The sequence below is a fragment of the Pyrus communis genome, chromosome 13 (assembly GCF_041283825.1).
Source record: "Pyrus communis isolate YQ-2024b chromosome 13, ASM4128382v1, whole genome shotgun sequence".
Taxonomy (NCBI): domain Eukaryota; kingdom Viridiplantae; phylum Streptophyta; class Magnoliopsida; order Rosales; family Rosaceae; genus Pyrus; species Pyrus communis.
The window spans coordinates 27,651,600-27,669,444 of NC_142577.1; the positions used below are offsets into that span (position 1 = coordinate 27,651,600).

General features: G+C 37.9%; 2 protein-coding genes and 1 pseudogene across 5 annotated transcripts; 1 reads left to right on the forward strand and 2 right to left on the reverse strand.

Annotated features, from left to right (window-relative positions):
- Window positions 1-371: 371 nt before the first annotated feature.
- AFP1 (ABI five binding protein) lies at window positions 372-3,427 on the reverse strand. The gene is made up of 2 exons (XM_068476990.2): window positions 2,516-3,427; window positions 372-983 (listed from the first exon to the last, which is right to left on the reverse strand). The coding sequence occupies exons 1-2, from the start codon at window positions 3,279-3,281 to the stop codon at window positions 559-561; spliced, it is 1,191 nt and encodes a 396-aa protein (XP_068333091.2). The 5' UTR covers window positions 3,282-3,427; the 3' UTR covers window positions 372-558.
- A 4,385-nt stretch (window positions 3,428-7,812) lies between these two features.
- On the reverse strand, window positions 7,813-10,952 carry LOC137736326 (nuclear transport factor 2-like). Of its 3 annotated transcripts, none has more exons than XM_088683154.1 (8): window positions 10,703-10,952; window positions 10,213-10,397; window positions 9,590-9,869; window positions 9,256-9,500; window positions 9,010-9,166; window positions 8,755-8,876; window positions 8,546-8,663; window positions 7,813-8,453 (listed from the first exon to the last, which is right to left on the reverse strand). In XM_088683154.1, exons 2-8 carry the CDS (start codon window positions 10,387-10,389, stop codon window positions 8,122-8,124), a joined length of 1,431 nt encoding a protein of 476 aa, XP_088539280.1. In that variant the 5' UTR covers window positions 10,390-10,397; window positions 10,703-10,952; the 3' UTR covers window positions 7,813-8,121. The 3 variants fall into 3 exon arrangements, with proteins under 3 accessions (XP_088539280.1, XP_088539283.1, XP_088539281.1); XM_088683157.1 differs by having other exon boundaries at window positions 10,213-10,391; window positions 10,703-10,842; XM_088683155.1 differs by lacking the exon at window positions 10,703-10,952 and having other exon boundaries at window positions 10,213-10,499.
- A 571-nt stretch (window positions 10,953-11,523) lies between these two features.
- LOC137736327 (pre-mRNA-splicing factor ATP-dependent RNA helicase DEAH10-like) lies at window positions 11,524-16,573 on the forward strand (annotated as a pseudogene). Its single transcript, XR_015955269.1, has 14 exons — window positions 11,524-11,574; window positions 11,820-12,168; window positions 12,288-12,443; window positions 12,591-12,671; window positions 12,845-13,061; window positions 13,289-13,679; window positions 13,795-13,998; window positions 14,432-14,592; window positions 14,836-14,954; window positions 15,123-15,354; window positions 15,510-15,706; window positions 15,866-15,989; window positions 16,131-16,326; window positions 16,433-16,573. The product of XR_015955269.1 is annotated as a pre-mRNA-splicing factor ATP-dependent RNA helicase DEAH10-like (transcript).
- The last annotated feature ends 1,272 nt before the right edge of the window (window positions 16,574-17,845 follow it).

Below are 17,845 nucleotides of genomic sequence, written 5' to 3' on the forward strand. Positions count from 1 at the left end.
GCACACTATTTTTTAAACCTTAAAAATAAAACAGCACAAGCATGCAGAGGATCTTATTACCCAACAAGTCAAATATTAGTCCAGAATAAAATCCGGACAGGATTTTATTTTTATTTTTTAACATTAGAGGGAAGATACCTAAACCCACAGCTATTTTATAAATTTTAGGGGGTGCAATCGTTTCGTCTAATGCGATTCAGTCTTCACTTTGTTGGAGGAGATTCTGAGTTCAAACGTCATGAACAACAATTCTTGATTAAAAGAAATGGATTCAGGGTGTTTTGGATCGTAAAGAAGAGAAACTAGACGTTGTAAGAAGACGACGACACCATATTCGTCTCTTCAAAACTTATAAGAGAAATATATAGAGCTTAAGCTAAAAAGAAAGCTATATTTCAGAGGCGCAGACAATCGCGGATACCATGAACACGCAACACACTGCTGTCATGCATAGATATTAATTTATTTAAATTCCATATCTAGAACTCACCAAAAATAAAAATAAATAAACAAAAACAAAAAATATATATATCAAATTTAAATCTCTCCCCTTTTTGTTTACAAAAAGGAAGGGGCAGCTGGATTTACAACAATATGCCTAAGTGGGTTAGTGACATCGCTCCCTCCAGCATGCTTCACGAACTCTGCCGGAGAAAGAAAGCTTCCATGGCATATACACATTATTCTCACTTCCTCTCCCTTCCCATATCGGTACAGAATTCCCTCAACCTTTCTACCATTTGGGCCGTCCCCTTTCGTGAAAACACAAGGCATGTCCTCCATCCCGTTCCTGCTCGTTTCCCTTTTGCTGTTTTCTTGCGTATTTGGCTTCCTAGACGGGCTCTCTATGTCGGGTTTGGGAGTTCTGGATGCGTCGTCTGTTGTTCCTGTGCCTGAAGAGCCAACGGCGTTATTACTTCGTTCTTGGAGCGACTGGTTGCTAGCGGGTGTAGGGTTTCTTGCTTCACCGCAGCTGCTGGTTCCTGTGATGTGAAGGGAAAACTATGAGGTTAGAAGTAGCAGTGTTACCTCTTTTGTTTCTTCTCCTTCACCTGTTTGTGGAATCTATGATTTCAACATTCAAATTCACATTAGCAAATTTGGAAATTTGAAGACACTGCAGGTAAGAGCCTCTTGAACTTCATGTCAATCCATCCCAACAAGGTTTTCACATCGACGAAGACAGATAGAAAGAAGCCAGCTTCAGACAAGAAAGCTACTTCCATAGACTACCTGACTACATCATAAGAGTACAGTTCCTAGGATAGGCTAATCAATATTTCGTTTTGGTCAGAATGCTCTGCATCTCGGTTTAGGCTGCAATATCAAATGGAAAACAACTTCCATAGAGCACTATAAAGTTTGATATTTACTTCTCTAGATTGCTCATACCGCATCTCAGTTTGTCCACAATCCAGGTGAACGAATCACTGGCGGAAATTGCACCCTGCACTGCCTTTGTTACAGAATCGTCGTCACTTGTACCACAAGGTCCAACTCATCATTTCTCAGTTTTGTAACAGATACAAGAAAATGCTTGGTACATTACAATCGTTCTGTCACGTATCCGGCCCTACCTTGAAACTAACTAGACTATTGGACAGGTTAGAGATCAGTGCTGCTGCTGCAGCATGTGCTGCAACGACATTCTTGTATAACTACTACATCATTTTCCGCTCCCCTTGGAAAATTCTCAGATAAAATCTATCATGCATGAGGGTGGAAGGTGAACACCGATCAGCTACATCTTGAATCTCCCTTGGAAACGAAAGCGATCCCTACCTGCGTCTTACAAAAATGCAGCCACAAGACACATCCTTTTCAAATTCAAAACAATGCTAAGGAGAGGCTTTAGCTCTAACAAGAGTTTCGCTCTAAGAAAGTTTAGCTTGATATGCGTTGTTGGCCTATTCGCGAACAACCAGCAACCATGAGATGTTATAAAGTGAACTTTCGGGTACCATCCTACGGTTCCTACCCCATGTCCTCCATTTAGTGTTTGTAGTTTTGAGCTAAACCTATATTTCCCTATCAACTCGACGGTGGTGACACATCCTTTCCAAAGGGAGCTTCCACCAAAAGCTCTGTCTGTGTTTCATATCGAATTGAGTCTGTGTGATCAATCACTTTCTGGAAACTAAACCGTAACGGACAGAAAACAACTGTTTAGGTGTGTTAAGCTAAGAAACTCATGTCCCCTTTCTTGTTCCCAAATTTTAAAAGCAACCAACTTTGCATCGCACTCCATTAAGTAAAGAGAGCGAGCACACACGTGATTAAAACACCCCATCCTACAACAAAGAACAAAAGAGAAAGACCACATGGGAAAACAACCTAAGATGCCATCTTCTAATGTAGCAGACTTGCCCTACACTCGTATAATCCTAGTCCAAAACAAAACAAAACAAAAACCCACCTAATCAAAGCAAAACCAATCACTTAACAACCGAATTTCAATCGAAAAAAATTCATCAAAATTCAGATTAAGAAACAGAATTAAGAAAAATTGAAATACCTGGAAGAGGTTTACTCTCCAATTCCGACATCCCCGATGAGCTTCCGCCTTGTGACTCCGCCGAGACCTGCGAATTGGGTTGTCCTCCAAATCCTTGCAACCCACTCAAAATCTCACCATTGAATTTCGTGAATGCATTTTTTTCCACTCCGCCACCGCCACCGCCACCGCTGCCACTAGCAGCTTGCCTAGCAACTGCTGCTGCAACCCAACTAGGCAACCCGAAAGGCGGCTCCGCCGTCCGATTACCCCTACCACCCGCCAAATTGGGCCCAACTGAGCCCTCAAGTTCGCACTTCTCCTCCTCCACAGAACCCCCTTCTTTCTCGGCCTTCGAGTTCCTCTGCTTCTCCGACCTCCTCCTTTTCGCCACCAACCGCCTCAGCGTCTGCAACTCCTTCCTCTTCCTCCACTCCTCCTCCGTCTCCGCCGGAAGCGAAGAGGTCCTCATCAGCCCCGTCGTGTACGACGGCGCCGTCGATTCGTTGTCGTCCCTCACAAACGGCATCGTTCCGGCAATCGACGAAGATCGGATTAGCTTGTTTTTGGCACTCTTATCGACCCCGAATCGGCCGCCCAACGAAAGCCCGAGATTCAACTCCAGCTCATCCGACTCTTCTTCTTCGTTAGCCTCTGCATATTGCAACTGCGTCGTTGCGTCGTTGCTTCTGCAAATTAATCTCTGCAGCAAATCTCTCGGATACTTATCCATTTCCAGAGAGAGATTTTCCATTGCTCTCCTTCTCCTTTCATTAGCTTCCCCCATGGAAAAAACAGATATATATATATATATATATATATATATGAGTGTGTATATATGCTTCAGAAGCTATATATGTGTATCTGCAGATTCGAAAGGTTGAAGCTTTGATCTGAATCAGCAGAAACTTGTTTAAGATGGCAGAACGACAACGCTCGGAGCTCTAAGTTCAAAATCCGATTCAGAAACGACCCACCAAAGAAAGCCGTCTCTCTCTCTCTCTCTCTCCGCTTCTTTATGAGTCGTCCGTTTTCAACTCGGTCGAGTTTAATTCCCGAGTTGAGAGATATCCGAGATTACGGATACCGAAGAAAATTGGCTCACAAAAAAAATGAAAATCGAGAGAAAAACAAAAGAGAGAAGACGAAAGAGGAAAGAAAGAAAAGCAGAGACCGGAGAGGGAGTTTGTGGGCCGATTTTCTGTTGGATTTCCCAAAATGCCCTTGATGTTCTGACAAGGAAGACTACTTGGGCGGAGCCAAGTGGCTGATTTGAGGAATGGTGTGGCGACACGTAGCCTGACCGGCATTGTCTTTTTGTCGTCTCTCCACTAGCAACAGTAACCTGTCCTTCCAGAGACACGTTTCGGGAGGAGAATGTAGAAGGGGGATAGAACCACGTGTCAGTCTAACATGGACAGCGCTTACGAGACACGTGGGCGGGACTGGTTTGGCCTCGTAAAGTTCCTCGGCGTAGGTTTTGGGTCTAGTTAAACTCTTCTGCTGCTGCCGCCGCCGTGCTGGATAATATTTTGATGATGAACAGAACAATACCGTCATGTGTTGTTATATTTTACGTGTTATTATTTAGAAACGGTCTATAGTTAATGTGCGAGAAAAAATATGATATAATTTGAGTAAAATAATAACATTTTACAGCAATGGTTTGAGCACATCATAAAATTACAGAATCGAATATATCTCTTCCGCTACTTGCCCACTTATGTTTGTTTATTGTTGATCGTGCTCAAGGCCATAGCTGTCGTTTCAATTATTTGACTAACAGCATGATATTACTCTTCTCTCTATCATCTTCTTAACTAAACAGATTTAAATCTGATAATTTAATTTGTTGTGAGTTTTTATATTATTAATTAAGGTTATAACTTGTAAGATATTATTTTTCAAATCCGAACCTGTATAGCATGGAACCATTTTTTATTATAGCTTTTTAGGTTAAGTTACAATAGTCGTGCTTTATAGGTAGATTATCGCACAACTCCTACCAAGATACGACGAAATAATAAATCATGCCGTTTTTTTAATCCGTGGTTTCACTAGTGTCTTTTCTTGAGTCTACCAAGTAGACTATTAAAAAACAAGAAAACACGCATGGTTGTTAATATATATGATAATTGGCGTTCCAGAATGTTAAAATCTCATTATAAATAATGGAGACATGAAAAATAAAAATACAATTTATAAATGAATAGAGGCATCAGATTCCTGCTTTTCGTGTCTACTAAACATATAGATTTGAAAAAGGGTAAATTATGCATTAAAATCTTGAGCAATTATATATATATATATATATATATAAAATCGTCAGTTACATATCACAATAACTTTTCTAATTTTCTTTTTTAAATCCACATTTTTTTTCTTTTTTTTTCTTTTTCTTTCTCGCATTTCACTCTAATTTCTCTATTTTGTATATTTTTTTTCAAACTTTTTAAATTTACAGCGTGTGGGATTCATCTAGTGTTAGATAACGAGATATGCTTGGCACTTTTATCTTCTAGTAAAAGAAATAGCGCGCAAGTTGACGGGCGAACTTTGAAGTTTCTACCAATTTCAAAAGTATGACGGTGTAGTCAACATTTATTACCAACAAAGTCAACGAGGAAGAAAGGAGAGATCAGGCGAGTAGAGTGTGATGCACGTGCTTCCAAACAAGAAACATGTCTCATCACGTTATTCATGAGTAACAAAGCGGGACCCACAGTGGCAAGTGGCAGTTTCCTACCTTATAAATAGTAAAAGAACTAGGTGGTGCTACGTGTAAGGCCGGACGTGGAAGTGGATGGGTGGTCCCCCTTTTTTTCCGTATTTTTATTTTTTTTGGTACATCGATATTTTTACATTAAAGGAAGGAAGAGTTTGACAAAGTCACAGAATGAGCAATCTAATTTGATATTTAAACCTAAGATCTCTTATTTCAAAGTGACAAAAAATATCATCAAATAGTAATACTGAGTGACGTGTTCTCTGTAATTTTTAAGCTAACCTTTTTCATTTTTCTTTTGTCAAAAGAATTTCTATTTAATCAACCGAAAAATAAAAGGAGTTATTTTGCGCTTTAAGAGCCTAATCATGCTCTCTTTTAAAAAAATTTGCACTTTAAATTTCTAGTATTCTAAAATTAAAATACAATTGTTACTTACTACTATATTATATTAGTACTTCTTTTAACTTGTAAGTGAAAGGTTTTAGGTTCGATTATCGCTAAAGTCGAATTTGAATCATATTATTGCTAACTCATTATGAGACTTAACCTACTTTCTCACCCTTAGTGGATAAAATATTGTTTCTTAAAAAAAATTAAAATACATTTATCAAAGGTGTACAATAAAAATTTTAAAATGTCAATTTATTCATTTTTTAATAAATAGAATAAACGAAATAGTGCGAAGTAAGATAACTTTTACTAGCATTTTAAGAATTATTTTGCACTCTTCACGAATATATTTTTTTTAATTATAAAAAATTTGAAGCGAAAATAAGATTTTTGAAATGATAATACTAATTTTTTGCTAATAATCAATTTCTTGAATTAATTATAAGAAAATTGATGCTTTTTCAATTATTAAACCTTGATTCAAAATAAAAATTCAAAAACCCAAAAGAAATGCCACGAAACAGATAATAGTAAGCAAAAAGGAAAAAGAGAAAAAAGAGAAAAATGGTCAAGAAAGAGATAAAAAAAAAAAAGGGACAATAAAGATGGCGATCTTGTAGGGATGATGATCTGATACGACACGTACTTGATGTTGACGTGGAGTGACGAAAGATTCTCCGACACTTCTGGTCGCCACGTGTTCGCAATCCACAGTTACACACAGGTGTGTCTTGCACCATGTCCGAAAGGACTAAAATACCCCTGCTGCTACGTGCACCGTCTGGAAAGGTATTGTATCCATCCCCGCAAGTTGAAGGAAAGCGTGGCACCAGCGAAGGCCACAAGCACCTGTATCTTTTATTCGAGCGACAAAAAGAAGGGCGACCTTAAACTAAAAAGACTCGTGTCGGAAAAATTATCAACCACTTTTCACATCATTTGAATTCGTTATCTTCTAGCCACGAAAAAGTAATATTTTACGTTATGTCACGACTCAATCGTTCAAGCGATAATCTAATATAATTAGAATTATATTGTATACGATAACATGACTAATTACACATAAATCTACTTGACGTGCATTTTTAGACCCAGAAACATATGATGGAAAATCAGCAGCATAAATATGAAACTTCCAATAATAATTAGGGAAATTTTATTTAAATTTGTATAACCTTATCTTCACATCCAATTTATTCTTTGTATCCATTTGATTTTTAACTAAACTATTAATAATATCTTTTTAAACCCAAATTTATTACCTAATATACCCCTATAAATCCAATTTAATATGTGAGTTTATTTTTACACCTATTTGATTTATAATTCTATATTTACGCCATTTGGAAATGAACAGTGAGAATTGAGGTGTGAATTCAGTTATGGCTGACAACAAGACTGACACTTTTGTAGATGTCGACGAAAACCATGTATCACCATCTCTCTCTGTGTGGTCTCTGTATCATGAGCATATGTGTCTGCTACCATACCTTTTCATAGGAATCTTTCTATAGGCTTCATGAAGTGCATGGAGCACTAGTAATCAAATTGGGTTTGTTTGAAAACATTACTGTTTGTTTGACAAGAAAATATCTCTATAATTTCGAAACTACACACTCGTATATCAATTGCAAATTTTGCTTATGAAATTCCAACCGTTCCACTACCACTGTACAAGTCTAACCAACGGCCAGGCCTTAAAAGATGCAAGACAACCACCAGCAGCCTAAGATTTGTGGCACACATATTAATTTACAAGCACATATGTCGTAGACACAAGACTTACTTACCTGCAGGATATCAAAGGCTACAAATTATAGTGAATTATATTGTATTTCAAGATGCATCTTGGTTAGTCTCTGGTGTTTGAATGTCAGAAACATTATTGTTTGTGTGAATTTGTAAATACTAATTTAGTACATGTAAAATTAAAAATACTCATCTTATAAACTCTAAAAAATTGAAATCAGACAAACAAAAATTTCATAAATTGAGGCATACCTTGGTTGGAGAATTCTAAACTTCAAAATCACCATCCATCAATAAAAAAAAATTATTTTTCTCTATAAGAGCTATTAGAGTTTTAACAATGTTTGAGTTTATTGACAAATTTGAGTTTTATTATTAATTTCATTTTGTATTTAATAATAATTATGCAACAGGGTAAAATAAACAATTAATATTTAAACTAAATTAGATGTAGAAATAGGTTACATGAATTTAAATAAAATTTCCCAACCTCACAATTCCATTTTTGTCTACATTGCAGAGTAAATGGGCTTCTGAATGCCATTAGTGAACCTTTCAGGACCATTGCTTGTTCAAACACTTTTTAGACGAAAAAACAAGAGAGAGAGAATAATAATAAAACTGGGGAAAACTCAGAAAGGTCAAAGACCTCCCAAGTAACATGGCCGCTCTCTAACTTGTGCCTACCAAAAATTAATGCCTTCTGTATGAAATCTCTCAAGTAAGTAAGCTTCTTATGTTTTAAGTTCCTTAGTCTAATTTAAGCAGCAGCAGATTTCGCCGTTTGACGAGGAGCTTTTCCTCCATTCTGGTAAGACTTCTGGTTCTGATAACCTTCTGCATTGCGCTCGGCATTCCCCCTAGCTGCTGGACCACCAGAGAATTCACGATATTCGCCCCTCTTCTCCTGATCATCTCTTCCATAACCACGGCCTCCGCTGTAGTTCCCGCGGCCTACATTGTAGTTCCCGCGGCCTCCATTATAGTTCCCGCGGCCTTCAGTGTAATTATCACGCCCATAGTTCTCGCGGCCCCTAAAGTTGTCATTTCGGTAGCCACCCCTTCCCGATGAGAACCTTCCTTTGTCGCCGGCTGTATGAATAAAATAGATCGTGAGAATATTTGAATTTTGTACAAGAGAAATGCACGTAATTGAGGAAGCAATGAATAACGTTTCGACTTGCCTCGTCTCTCTTCAACGTGTAGCTCACATTCGCCGCATTTGATCGGAGATGCCTTAAGCGCACGTTGCATGGAGTCAGCAGATTCAAATTCCACAAACCCAAAACAGTTTCCCTGATTCTGGATACGCAAAGTGTAATGTGCAAGGAGTAAGTAGCAATAAACCAAAAGGGTTAATTCAAGAAGAGTACACACAAAACGTAATGCATACCCAATTGCTTCTAACTTGAATCCCGTTGCGCTTGATGGGTCCGTAAGGCTTGAATATCTTCTCCAGTTCTTCACGAGTCGCATCCATGGGCAACTTGGCGACGAAAATTGCATGAGACTTAACTGCAACAGTAAATAAGAAGGGTACAAAGTATGAATACTTTTTCCCAACAGCGAGAAAGTTATGTAACACCTCGTATATTGGCAGAGACAAAACAGGTGAATGTTAATACTACACCGTAAAAGGAATATCAACCTGCGGGGACATTATTCTTTTCCATAGCAGTGTTGTTTCGGGGAGTTAAAGCTTCAGGCGTTCCAGGTGCACGCGGTTGCTCAACAGGTTTGGGTGCAGGTTTTCGTGCAGGTGCCCTCACAACGAATGGAGCTTTATTCTCACTCAAAGCAGTTACCTGAACCAAGAAACAAACAGATAATATACATAAGTACAAGTCTAGTGATGCCAAGTACCAACTACAAGATATCCCAAACAATAACCCACCACTGCTGCAAAAGACTTCTTCGGAGCATCATTCTGGGTGATAGAGGCTGTGGCTTCCGTTTCTTTCTGGGCAACACTCCGTCTTGATTCAATGGGATCATCAGCACTAACACTATATTTAGTAACAGGTTCCGGAACATTTTCCATCACATCATTCCCTCTCTTTCCATTAGTATTTTCAACCTCCACAGATGTAGTTTGACTGACCACGGGCTGATCAGCAACGGCAGCGGGCTCTGTAACAACTGATACCATAATATCCATAAATAATCTGTTTACCAAAAAGTGAAGCAACAACCAACCAGCAAACCAGCACCTATACAATATAACATACCATGGTTGGAGGGCACAGGCGCTTGTGGTGTATTTTCATCGACATTACTTGGCACAACATCCACATATTTAAAGATATCGTTCAAGACAAAGTATCCGTTGTGTTGCGGGGCTAGAAAGAAAGTTTGAGTAAAATTTCTTCGCACGTTGTCATCCCCAGTTAAATACCCAGTCACTAAAACAATCACTCCACCATTGAATGAAAACTGAGAATCAGTGGTTGATATCTCTAAATCACCATAATTCTGGTAGCCCATGGACAGTAGCATGCTCTCAATGCCCTATTTCAAAACAAAGACCGATTAAATCATCAGAATACGCACGAGACCTCTGGTCAACACAAACATGCTGCTTAAACACCCCTAAATTTTGAGCTAATAGAGAATACCAACATGAAATTTTTTAACAACTAAAGCTGCCAAAGACCAATGCAGGCAAAAGAAGCAAGAAAGAACAGCTAAAGGCCACCATATTAACAATCCAATCCCCCAACCAATTCCCAATAGGGCTGGCAAACGGGTTGAGTTTGTCGTGTTCATGTCGTTTCGTGTCATACCGTTTATCTTAAAATCACAAGGTAATGAGAATCTGTATAGAAACTAGTAAACTTTTGACAAGACATACTTCCATAGTTGTCACTGTCGTCGTCGAACCATCTGGTCCAGGACGAGATAGCACACTTGACTCCTGGTAAAATTTATGGAGCACCTGAGAATCGTTTTGAAAGAAATCATAATATTGGTTTATGAAAATATTGCCCACGTCCGTTGCTGTAGGTAGGTTTTCTGATTGATTTGCCATCTCTGCAACTACAAAGGTATTGTTAAATTTTATAACGGAATTAAATAAAAATGATATGATCCAAATTTACAATCTTTTTGTTTTTGTTTTGTTTCTGGACCCAAATCTACAGACTTTACGTCACGAATCAGAAACCCTTGCATAAACAAACAAGTATTTAAATCAAATAGCAAAGAAAACAAAAGTCGGATCCGAAAACTATGAACAGCAAGACGCAGCAGAATCGGATTCAAACAATCACACCCGTCCGTTCACAATACAATGCAATCAATTAAAAAACTCAACGACCCAGAAGAGAGGAATCGAAATGCACCAGATGACGGCAGCAGGTCGGAGTGTGCGGGCCAAAGAAGCGCTGCGGGGCTCCAACTCCAGAGAGGAGAGAGAGTAGTAATTGGTCTGGAGAATCTGGAGATGTGAAGGTTGAGATTTATTGTAGGCGATTTGTTTGGGTTTTCCTACGATTTGTTCTCCTCTCTCGCCAACTGCCTTTTCCTGGGGTTGGAGGGAATTTTTCGTATTTTTGCAATTCGCGAGAGTTTTTTATTTTTATTTTTATTTTTTTTTATCAAAGGATGAATTCTTCTATATTAAATGTTAAATTAACCATTGATGAAGTTTGAATTCACGTAGTTATGCAAGAATTAACATATTTCCGGCCATGTAAATTAGAGTAAATTATAGTAATGGTTCTTTAACTTTAAGTCAATTGGAGCAATGATCCCTCAACTAAAAATCCATTATTATTGATCTATCAACTCATCAAAATGTGCAGCTATGATTTCTTAACTAAAAATTCATTACCATTGGTCATTCAATTTTAATTAAACTAGAGAAATGGTCTCTCAACTTTATCCCAATTGAATCAATGGTCCCTCAACTTTAACCCAATTGTAGCAATGATCTTTCCAACATAACTTATTTTGACAAAATTCTGACGAAGACCATAGCTACATGTTTTGATGAGTTGAGGGACTAATGATAATGAATTTTTATTTAAAGGATCATACTTCAATTTGATTAAAATTAAGGGACAATTGTTACAATTTACTTTGTAAATTAATATTGTACAAAGATGTAAACTTGACGACCTTGATTTGTTTAAATAATGGAAAAGTTTATGATCTAACGGCTATGATTGGTGCTTTATGCCATGTTGCTGGGAGCAAATGCATAATAGCAACAGTTAAACCCCCAAAATTTCAAAAATTAGGGTTTAGGGGGGGTGGCAATCATACACCAACAGAAATGTGTGCGGAATCGCTTTGATCATTTGCGGCATTCGTTTTCATCTATCGTCCCTATTTCTCAATTCCACACTTCCAGTCCTCAACTCCGATCAAGTCAGTCTCCTTATTCTGTTTTTCCATGAAAAATCAAAGCTTTTTGGCTTCACAATTTAGCTAACTGACATTGTTGGTACTGAGCAGCTTGCATTCGACATTGACGACCTCAGAGAAGCTTTAAGGAGGAGGGGTCCCGATAGCTTAGGCAGCACGAAGCTTCTTCTCCATTCACCCATTTTGAATCGTCTCCCGGTGCGAGAAATTGTGTCTTCCATTGAGGGGGAAGTAAAGGAGGAGTCGGGTTGCGAAGGCGATGAAGGCAATTGTTTCTATTTGGAAAATGGTCGAATACCTCATTTGCATACCCATTTCAGCACCCTTCCCTGTTCGTCTGCTGAGTTGCACTTCCTGGGTGCCACTTTGCAGCTCAGGGGAGTAAGCCCTGTAGTTCAGCCATTGATAGATTCGGCCAAGAATATCCTTGTTTATAATGGTATGCAGTTGTTTTTGAGTTTCTCCTTCTTTTTTTTTTTCTGTAGCATTGCATTTTGTTTAAGTTTTCTTGCTGTTGGATATTGAATTTTGATTCTACTGTAATGTTGTTTTTGAAAGGTGAAATCTTTGGTGGAATAGATATTGGTATTGATGAGAACGATGGCGAAGTCCTTCTGCAGTTGCTGGGAGAGTGCTGTTTGGGTTCAATTCCAGGTGTTCTTTCTAGGATCAAGGGGCCTTGGGCTATCATCTATTGGCAGGTAACTTCGAGTGGTAAGTTTGGTTTTAGTTTACGGGCATTTGCTGCAGCAGCTTTCTTAATTTGGATATGTTTCTGGGTTTAATCTGAGACTAATTAGTTTTTGTTTCTGTATAGTGATTATCTTAGGAGTATAATTACTGGTGTTGCTTGATTACTAGTTGAAAAACGGCTAATCGAGTAGGTTCGGAAGAACGGTACTTTGATTATTGTTGGCGAAACTGGAAGTGGAAAAACGACACGTATGTAATTCTTTTATATATTCTGTGTAAGTTTTACAAATGCATCATTGAATATGTATTTATGTGCAGATTGTTTTGTTTCGAATTTCTGTATTTGTTTGGATTTTGTAGTTCTGAGCTTTCAGCTTGATGTTGTTTTTTCCTGTGGTATAATCTCTTTTTTGTTTCTCTAGAATTACCTCAGTTTTTGTTCAATGCTGGGTTTTCCGGGGACGGAAAAGTCATTGGGGTAACTCAACCGAGGCTTGTGGCTGCGATGACTGTGGCAAAACGGGTTGCTGAGGAATGTGGTGTTCATTTGGGTCAAAAAGTTGGTTACTCCATCATATTTGAGGATGTGACGTCTAGTTCGACAAGGATAAAGTACATGACAGATGGATTGCTACTGAGGTAAATTTGGTGAATAACTTGGTTAGGCAAATGCTTTCTCCCTAGGAATTTCATCTAGAAGCTCAATTAACATACTTAACAATCAATTTTGGCATATAGAGACATATCTCAGCAAAAAAATAGTTTCTTTCCGTTGGTGTAAAACCGTGTTGTTGTCTGTCTAGATCTAGATTTTGGCATAGCTATATAATTTTTATGAACTGATATAACGGTTGGCGCACTTCCAGGGAAGCACTATTGGATCCATAACTCTCTAGGTATTCAGACATAATTATCGATGAAGCTCATGAGAGAACTGTCCAGACTGATGTGCTACTAGGCTTGCTGAAAAATGTACAAAAAGCAAGGTCAATCCCTCAACAACCTCCAAAATACAAATAATGACGTGCCTTCGAAAGAAAACGGTGCTCAGGTCTTCCATTTTCTCAATAAATACCAAGGAAGGACCCCGTTGAAGTTATTATCATGTCTGCCAGTTTGGATGCAAAAAAATTTGCTGAGTACTTCGGAGGTGCAAGAGCTGTTCACATCCAGGGTCGACAGTTTCCTGTGGATATATTCTATACACTTCATTCTACACAAGATTATCTAGATGCTTCGTTAACCACAATGTTGCAGGTATTTAGTGCCTTCATCAGTATTTAGTGTTAGATTCATCTGGAGAAGGGCCATGTATTCCTAAATAATGTACATGTTCTTGTAATATAACTTATTTGTATAATTGTGGTGTTAGATTCATCTGGAGCAGGGACCTGGTGATATACTTGTATTTTTGACGGGTCAAGAAGAAATTGAATCTGCAGAAAGACTAGTCAAAGAAAGAATTAAACAGTTGCCAGAAAACAGTAAAAAACTATTAGCTGTTCCTATATACTCATCTCTTTCGTCAGAATATCAAATGCGAGTTTTTGCACAAGCCCCTTCTGGATTTCATAAGGTAACTTAATGATGTCCTTTGGCTTTTAAATATGAATAGGAAGCATCAAGATATTTTGTGACTGTTGCATAACAAATTGTCAAGTGAAGAGCAATGTCACCCCCAAGATATTCAATCACTCACCTCACCCCCATTTTATTGCCAATTTTGCTCCTAAATTAAAGTGTTTTTTTTTAATTATTTTTGTTTCATAATAAATTATTTTTTAGGTTAATTAATGAAAAAATTTCTATAACTATCATATAATTCAAGCTTCTTCTAATTGTCTACACTTTTGGTTTGTGTATCGTATCTTACATATGTGTTCGTGTAAAGTTGTTCTTTTCATGGACTTGATCATGGGGAAAATCTACACATTGTTGGAAGAGGAAGGTTTCGATACATATTCATTTGGTGATCTCGATTCTGTAATCATATTAAATTTTCCTGTTAGGTAATATTGGTAACAAATATTGCTAAGACATCATTGACAATATCTGGAATCAAGTATGTTGTAGATCCTGGGTTTGTAAAAGCACGTTACTATGATCCAAACAAAGGGTTGGAATCTTTGGTTGTTGTCCCAATTTCAAAAGCACAGGCTCTTCAAAGTAGGTAAGCATAGCTGGTCAGGGGGATCTAACAAGAATTCATAAAAATAAAATTATCAGTTTCAAAGATAATTAAAGTAATTTATTTATATATATGTTATACGAATTGTCAGATTTCTTTGGCAGCTCAATTTAACACTTTTATACACTGCAATATCATATCGTTAAATTTAGTTTATGACCTGTGGATATTTGAATTGATGATTAAGAACTATAACTTCGTATGACAAATAACTTCACTCTGCAGTGGGCGTGCAGGGAGAGAAGGACCAGGGAAATGCTTCCGCCTCTACCCAGAAGACCAATTTGGGAAACTTGAGGATTCGACAAAGGCACTGGGTTTGACTTCATAGAAAAACCGTCAAGGTAAAATCTCGGATAGGTTTTGTTACTTGTTTCTTATGATGCCTTTTGTGGCTAGATGTTGATGGTAGAAAGCAATATTTGTTTTTTTGTCAAGCAGTTAGTTCTTCTAATAAATATTACTTTCTCATCTCCAGAGAATTTTATCATACATGAATCTTATTTGAACAGGTCGGCTATTGTCAAATCACTGGAGCAATTGTTCATACTGGGTGCTTTGACAGATGACTGCAAATTGTCAAATCCAGTTGGAATCCAAATGGCTCGCCTTCCCTTAGACCCTGTTTATTCAAGGGCTCTAATTGTAGCAAGTGAATTCAATTGCCTGGAAGAGATGTTGACAAGTGTTGCAGTGCTCTCTGTGGAATCAATATTTTTTAATCCCCGTGACAAAATAGAAGAGGTGTTTGTGTATGAAGCATTACCTATTTGTCTCCCGTTAATTTCTCATAGATTATATAATGTAGTTATACTTCTCTTTCATGATCTCACAATACGGTGAACTGTTGTCTTTTACAGTACTACTCTAACTTGCTATACATTTCTTCCTGTTGTCAGGTGAGAACTGCACAGAAATCCTTTGCAAGTCCAGAGGGAGACCACCTCCCTTTAGTTAATGTATATCGAGCATCCAATGAGTTCTTGGACAAGAGATCAGGTCTTAGTAAAGAGAAGCGTGAAAAAGCTTTCTGAAAATGGTGCAAGGATAATTTCATTCATAGTTGCTCCTTGACAAATGCTCGTGACATTCACAGGTCGGTTATTTCTCTTCCTTCTTAAGCTATAGACACGTTTCTGCTGGTCTCACACAATCAGACTGGATTTTGTGCCCCTGTTTTGGAAGTTCAGTGTGTCCATTATGGTGTAGATTGAAGTAATTAGCTTCGCTAAATTTAATAGATGTTTGTTTGCAGACAAATTCAAGGACATGTTGAACAAATGGGTCTTCGTATCACCTCTTGTGGGGATGATGTGCTTCAGTTTTGCGGATGTCTTGCCACTTCTTTCTTCCTCAATGCAGCCTGATGGAACATACAGGTCTTGAACTTACCTTGACATGTTTTGAAATTCTTTTGGCTGGTTTCTTTTACGCTCCAAAGCTTGTACCCTTATACGTGTATTTTTAATTCTCTCTTGGATTCATGTACGACCTCTCACAGTTAATTAATCAAATGACAGGGCTTTAGCAAATGGTGAGGTGGTTTCTATCCACCCATCTTCCGTAATAAGGAATAGACCAGAGTGCCTAGTTTACAACGAACTGGTCGAAACTAGTAGAAAATTCATCCGCAACACAACTAGAATCGACTTTTTGTGGCTAACTGAGCTTGCTCCTCAATTCTATGCCATGCAGAACTGAATGTAGCGCCAAGAGGTATGCTTATTGGATTATTCGGAGATCCCATTGTTGGCTGCACAATCTGCAGCGAATTTTTTCTTTGTTTTTATGAAGTTCTTACTTAGTACCATATTACATGCAGGCATGGCTCGGAATCTCAGATGATTTGTTCGAAGGCTCTATCGCCATTCACTTTTCTTCATGCCTGATCCTGACGTGCAACAGAGTAAGGAGCGATTACAGAATCGGTGGCTTGGACGTCAGATGCTGACCGGCCTACTTATGAACTAGAGCCTTCATGAAGAGCTTAATCCTGTCCAGCCAAGCAGCCCCCTGCAACGGCTTCACAATTGCGAAAATGACGAGAAGTGCTGTCGTAGCGTTCGGAGAACATGCTGTCGATGCTAACCATCTAAAGCTGAACTAAATCGGTGTCGGATCCCCTTTACTTTCTTGTGTTGCTCTCAACAACGTGTCAATCGCATTACTTTAGTTTTAACTTTTGAGTATCCAATGTGAAAGTTTGACTTGCAAACAGAGTTAGGCCGGTCAGCTAGGGCAATGTGGCCGGCCCCTACAGTCATACCGGAGTCAATCTCCCAGTATGTTACAGTAGTTTAAATCAGAGAAATTTCGTAAGCTAAGCATATAAAGTCAAAAGAAAATTAAAAAGTCATCGTTCAACTCATCCAATTCAGTTATGATGCCACGATTTCTGGTAAATCTGAGAAAGACAGAGCAAATATTAATGCATTCCCTCCTAATCTAACCGACACATTTGGTCAAAATAAATGGCTTGGAAAAATGAATACTTAAATTCTTTAGTTTTTTTTTTATTTTTAATCAGGGCATTGGTCTCGAATTTTAGCTTAATTTGATCTAAAAATATAGAGTAATGTTATACTTATCATATACTTGTATTATTATTTATACAATTTTTTAAAACAGGAAGAGCTCACCAACACGTGTGGATTCCATCTCTATTAGAGAGATAGTACGAATGATAGTACAAATATGTGGTAAAATTCACATTTTTTAAAAATCTGTGACTATTAGTTCTGAACAAGTCACAATGTGGAGCAATGATCATTTTGAATATTTCTGTTAAAACTCTCATTCGAAATACAAGGTTTCAAGGAAAAATAAGGGATAGAAGTGTTAACAAATTTGCCGAAAATGACTATTGCTCTACACTCTACGACGTAAAAAATTCAAGAATCAATGCGCGCATAAGTTGCAAAGCTCAAATTGAACCAAAATTGTTAGAGGAATACTCAAATTTCTCTTTCCAGATACAAGTTTAGTCTTCCCTTCAGTAGTACCACAGATATTTTCCTTAATTTTTCTCATTTTCCACCGTAAGCTTGTGTGAAAACAACTAAAAACATATGAAAATAGAGAAAGGACATAAATTGCCAGAAGAATGTCCTCTTTGTTTAAAAATTCAAAATATATTAATTACCTTCCATGGGATTTGGATCCTATCGGATCCAAATTCTAAGGATTTTAGGGATTCTCATATCTTAGTCATTCATTGTTCATCGTGCGGTCAAAA

What these genes read in the sequence shown, in the direction of transcription:
- AFP1 (XM_068476990.2), bottom strand. Translation starts at nt 3,281, where the DNA reads ATGGGGGAAGCTAATGAAAGGAGAAGGAGAGCAATGGAAAATCTCTCT. An exon ending in GGAGAGTAAACCTCTTCCAG is followed by an intron (nt 984 to 2,515) that starts GTATTTCAATTT and finishes TTCACATCACAG; the next exon opens with GAACCAGCAGCTGCGGTGAA.
- LOC137736326 (XM_088683154.1), bottom strand. Translation starts at nt 10,389, where the DNA reads ATGGCAAATCAATCAGAAAACCTACCTACAGCAACGGACGTGGGCAAT. An exon ending in GCCTGTGCCCTCCAACCATG is followed by an intron (nt 9,501 to 9,589) that starts GTATGTTATATT and finishes TTATGGTATCAG; the next exon opens with TTGTTACAGAGCCCGCTGCC. An exon ending in AGAAGTCTTTTGCAGCAGTG is followed by an intron (nt 9,167 to 9,255) that starts GTGGGTTATTGT and finishes TTCTTGGTTCAG; the next exon opens with GTAACTGCTTTGAGTGAGAA.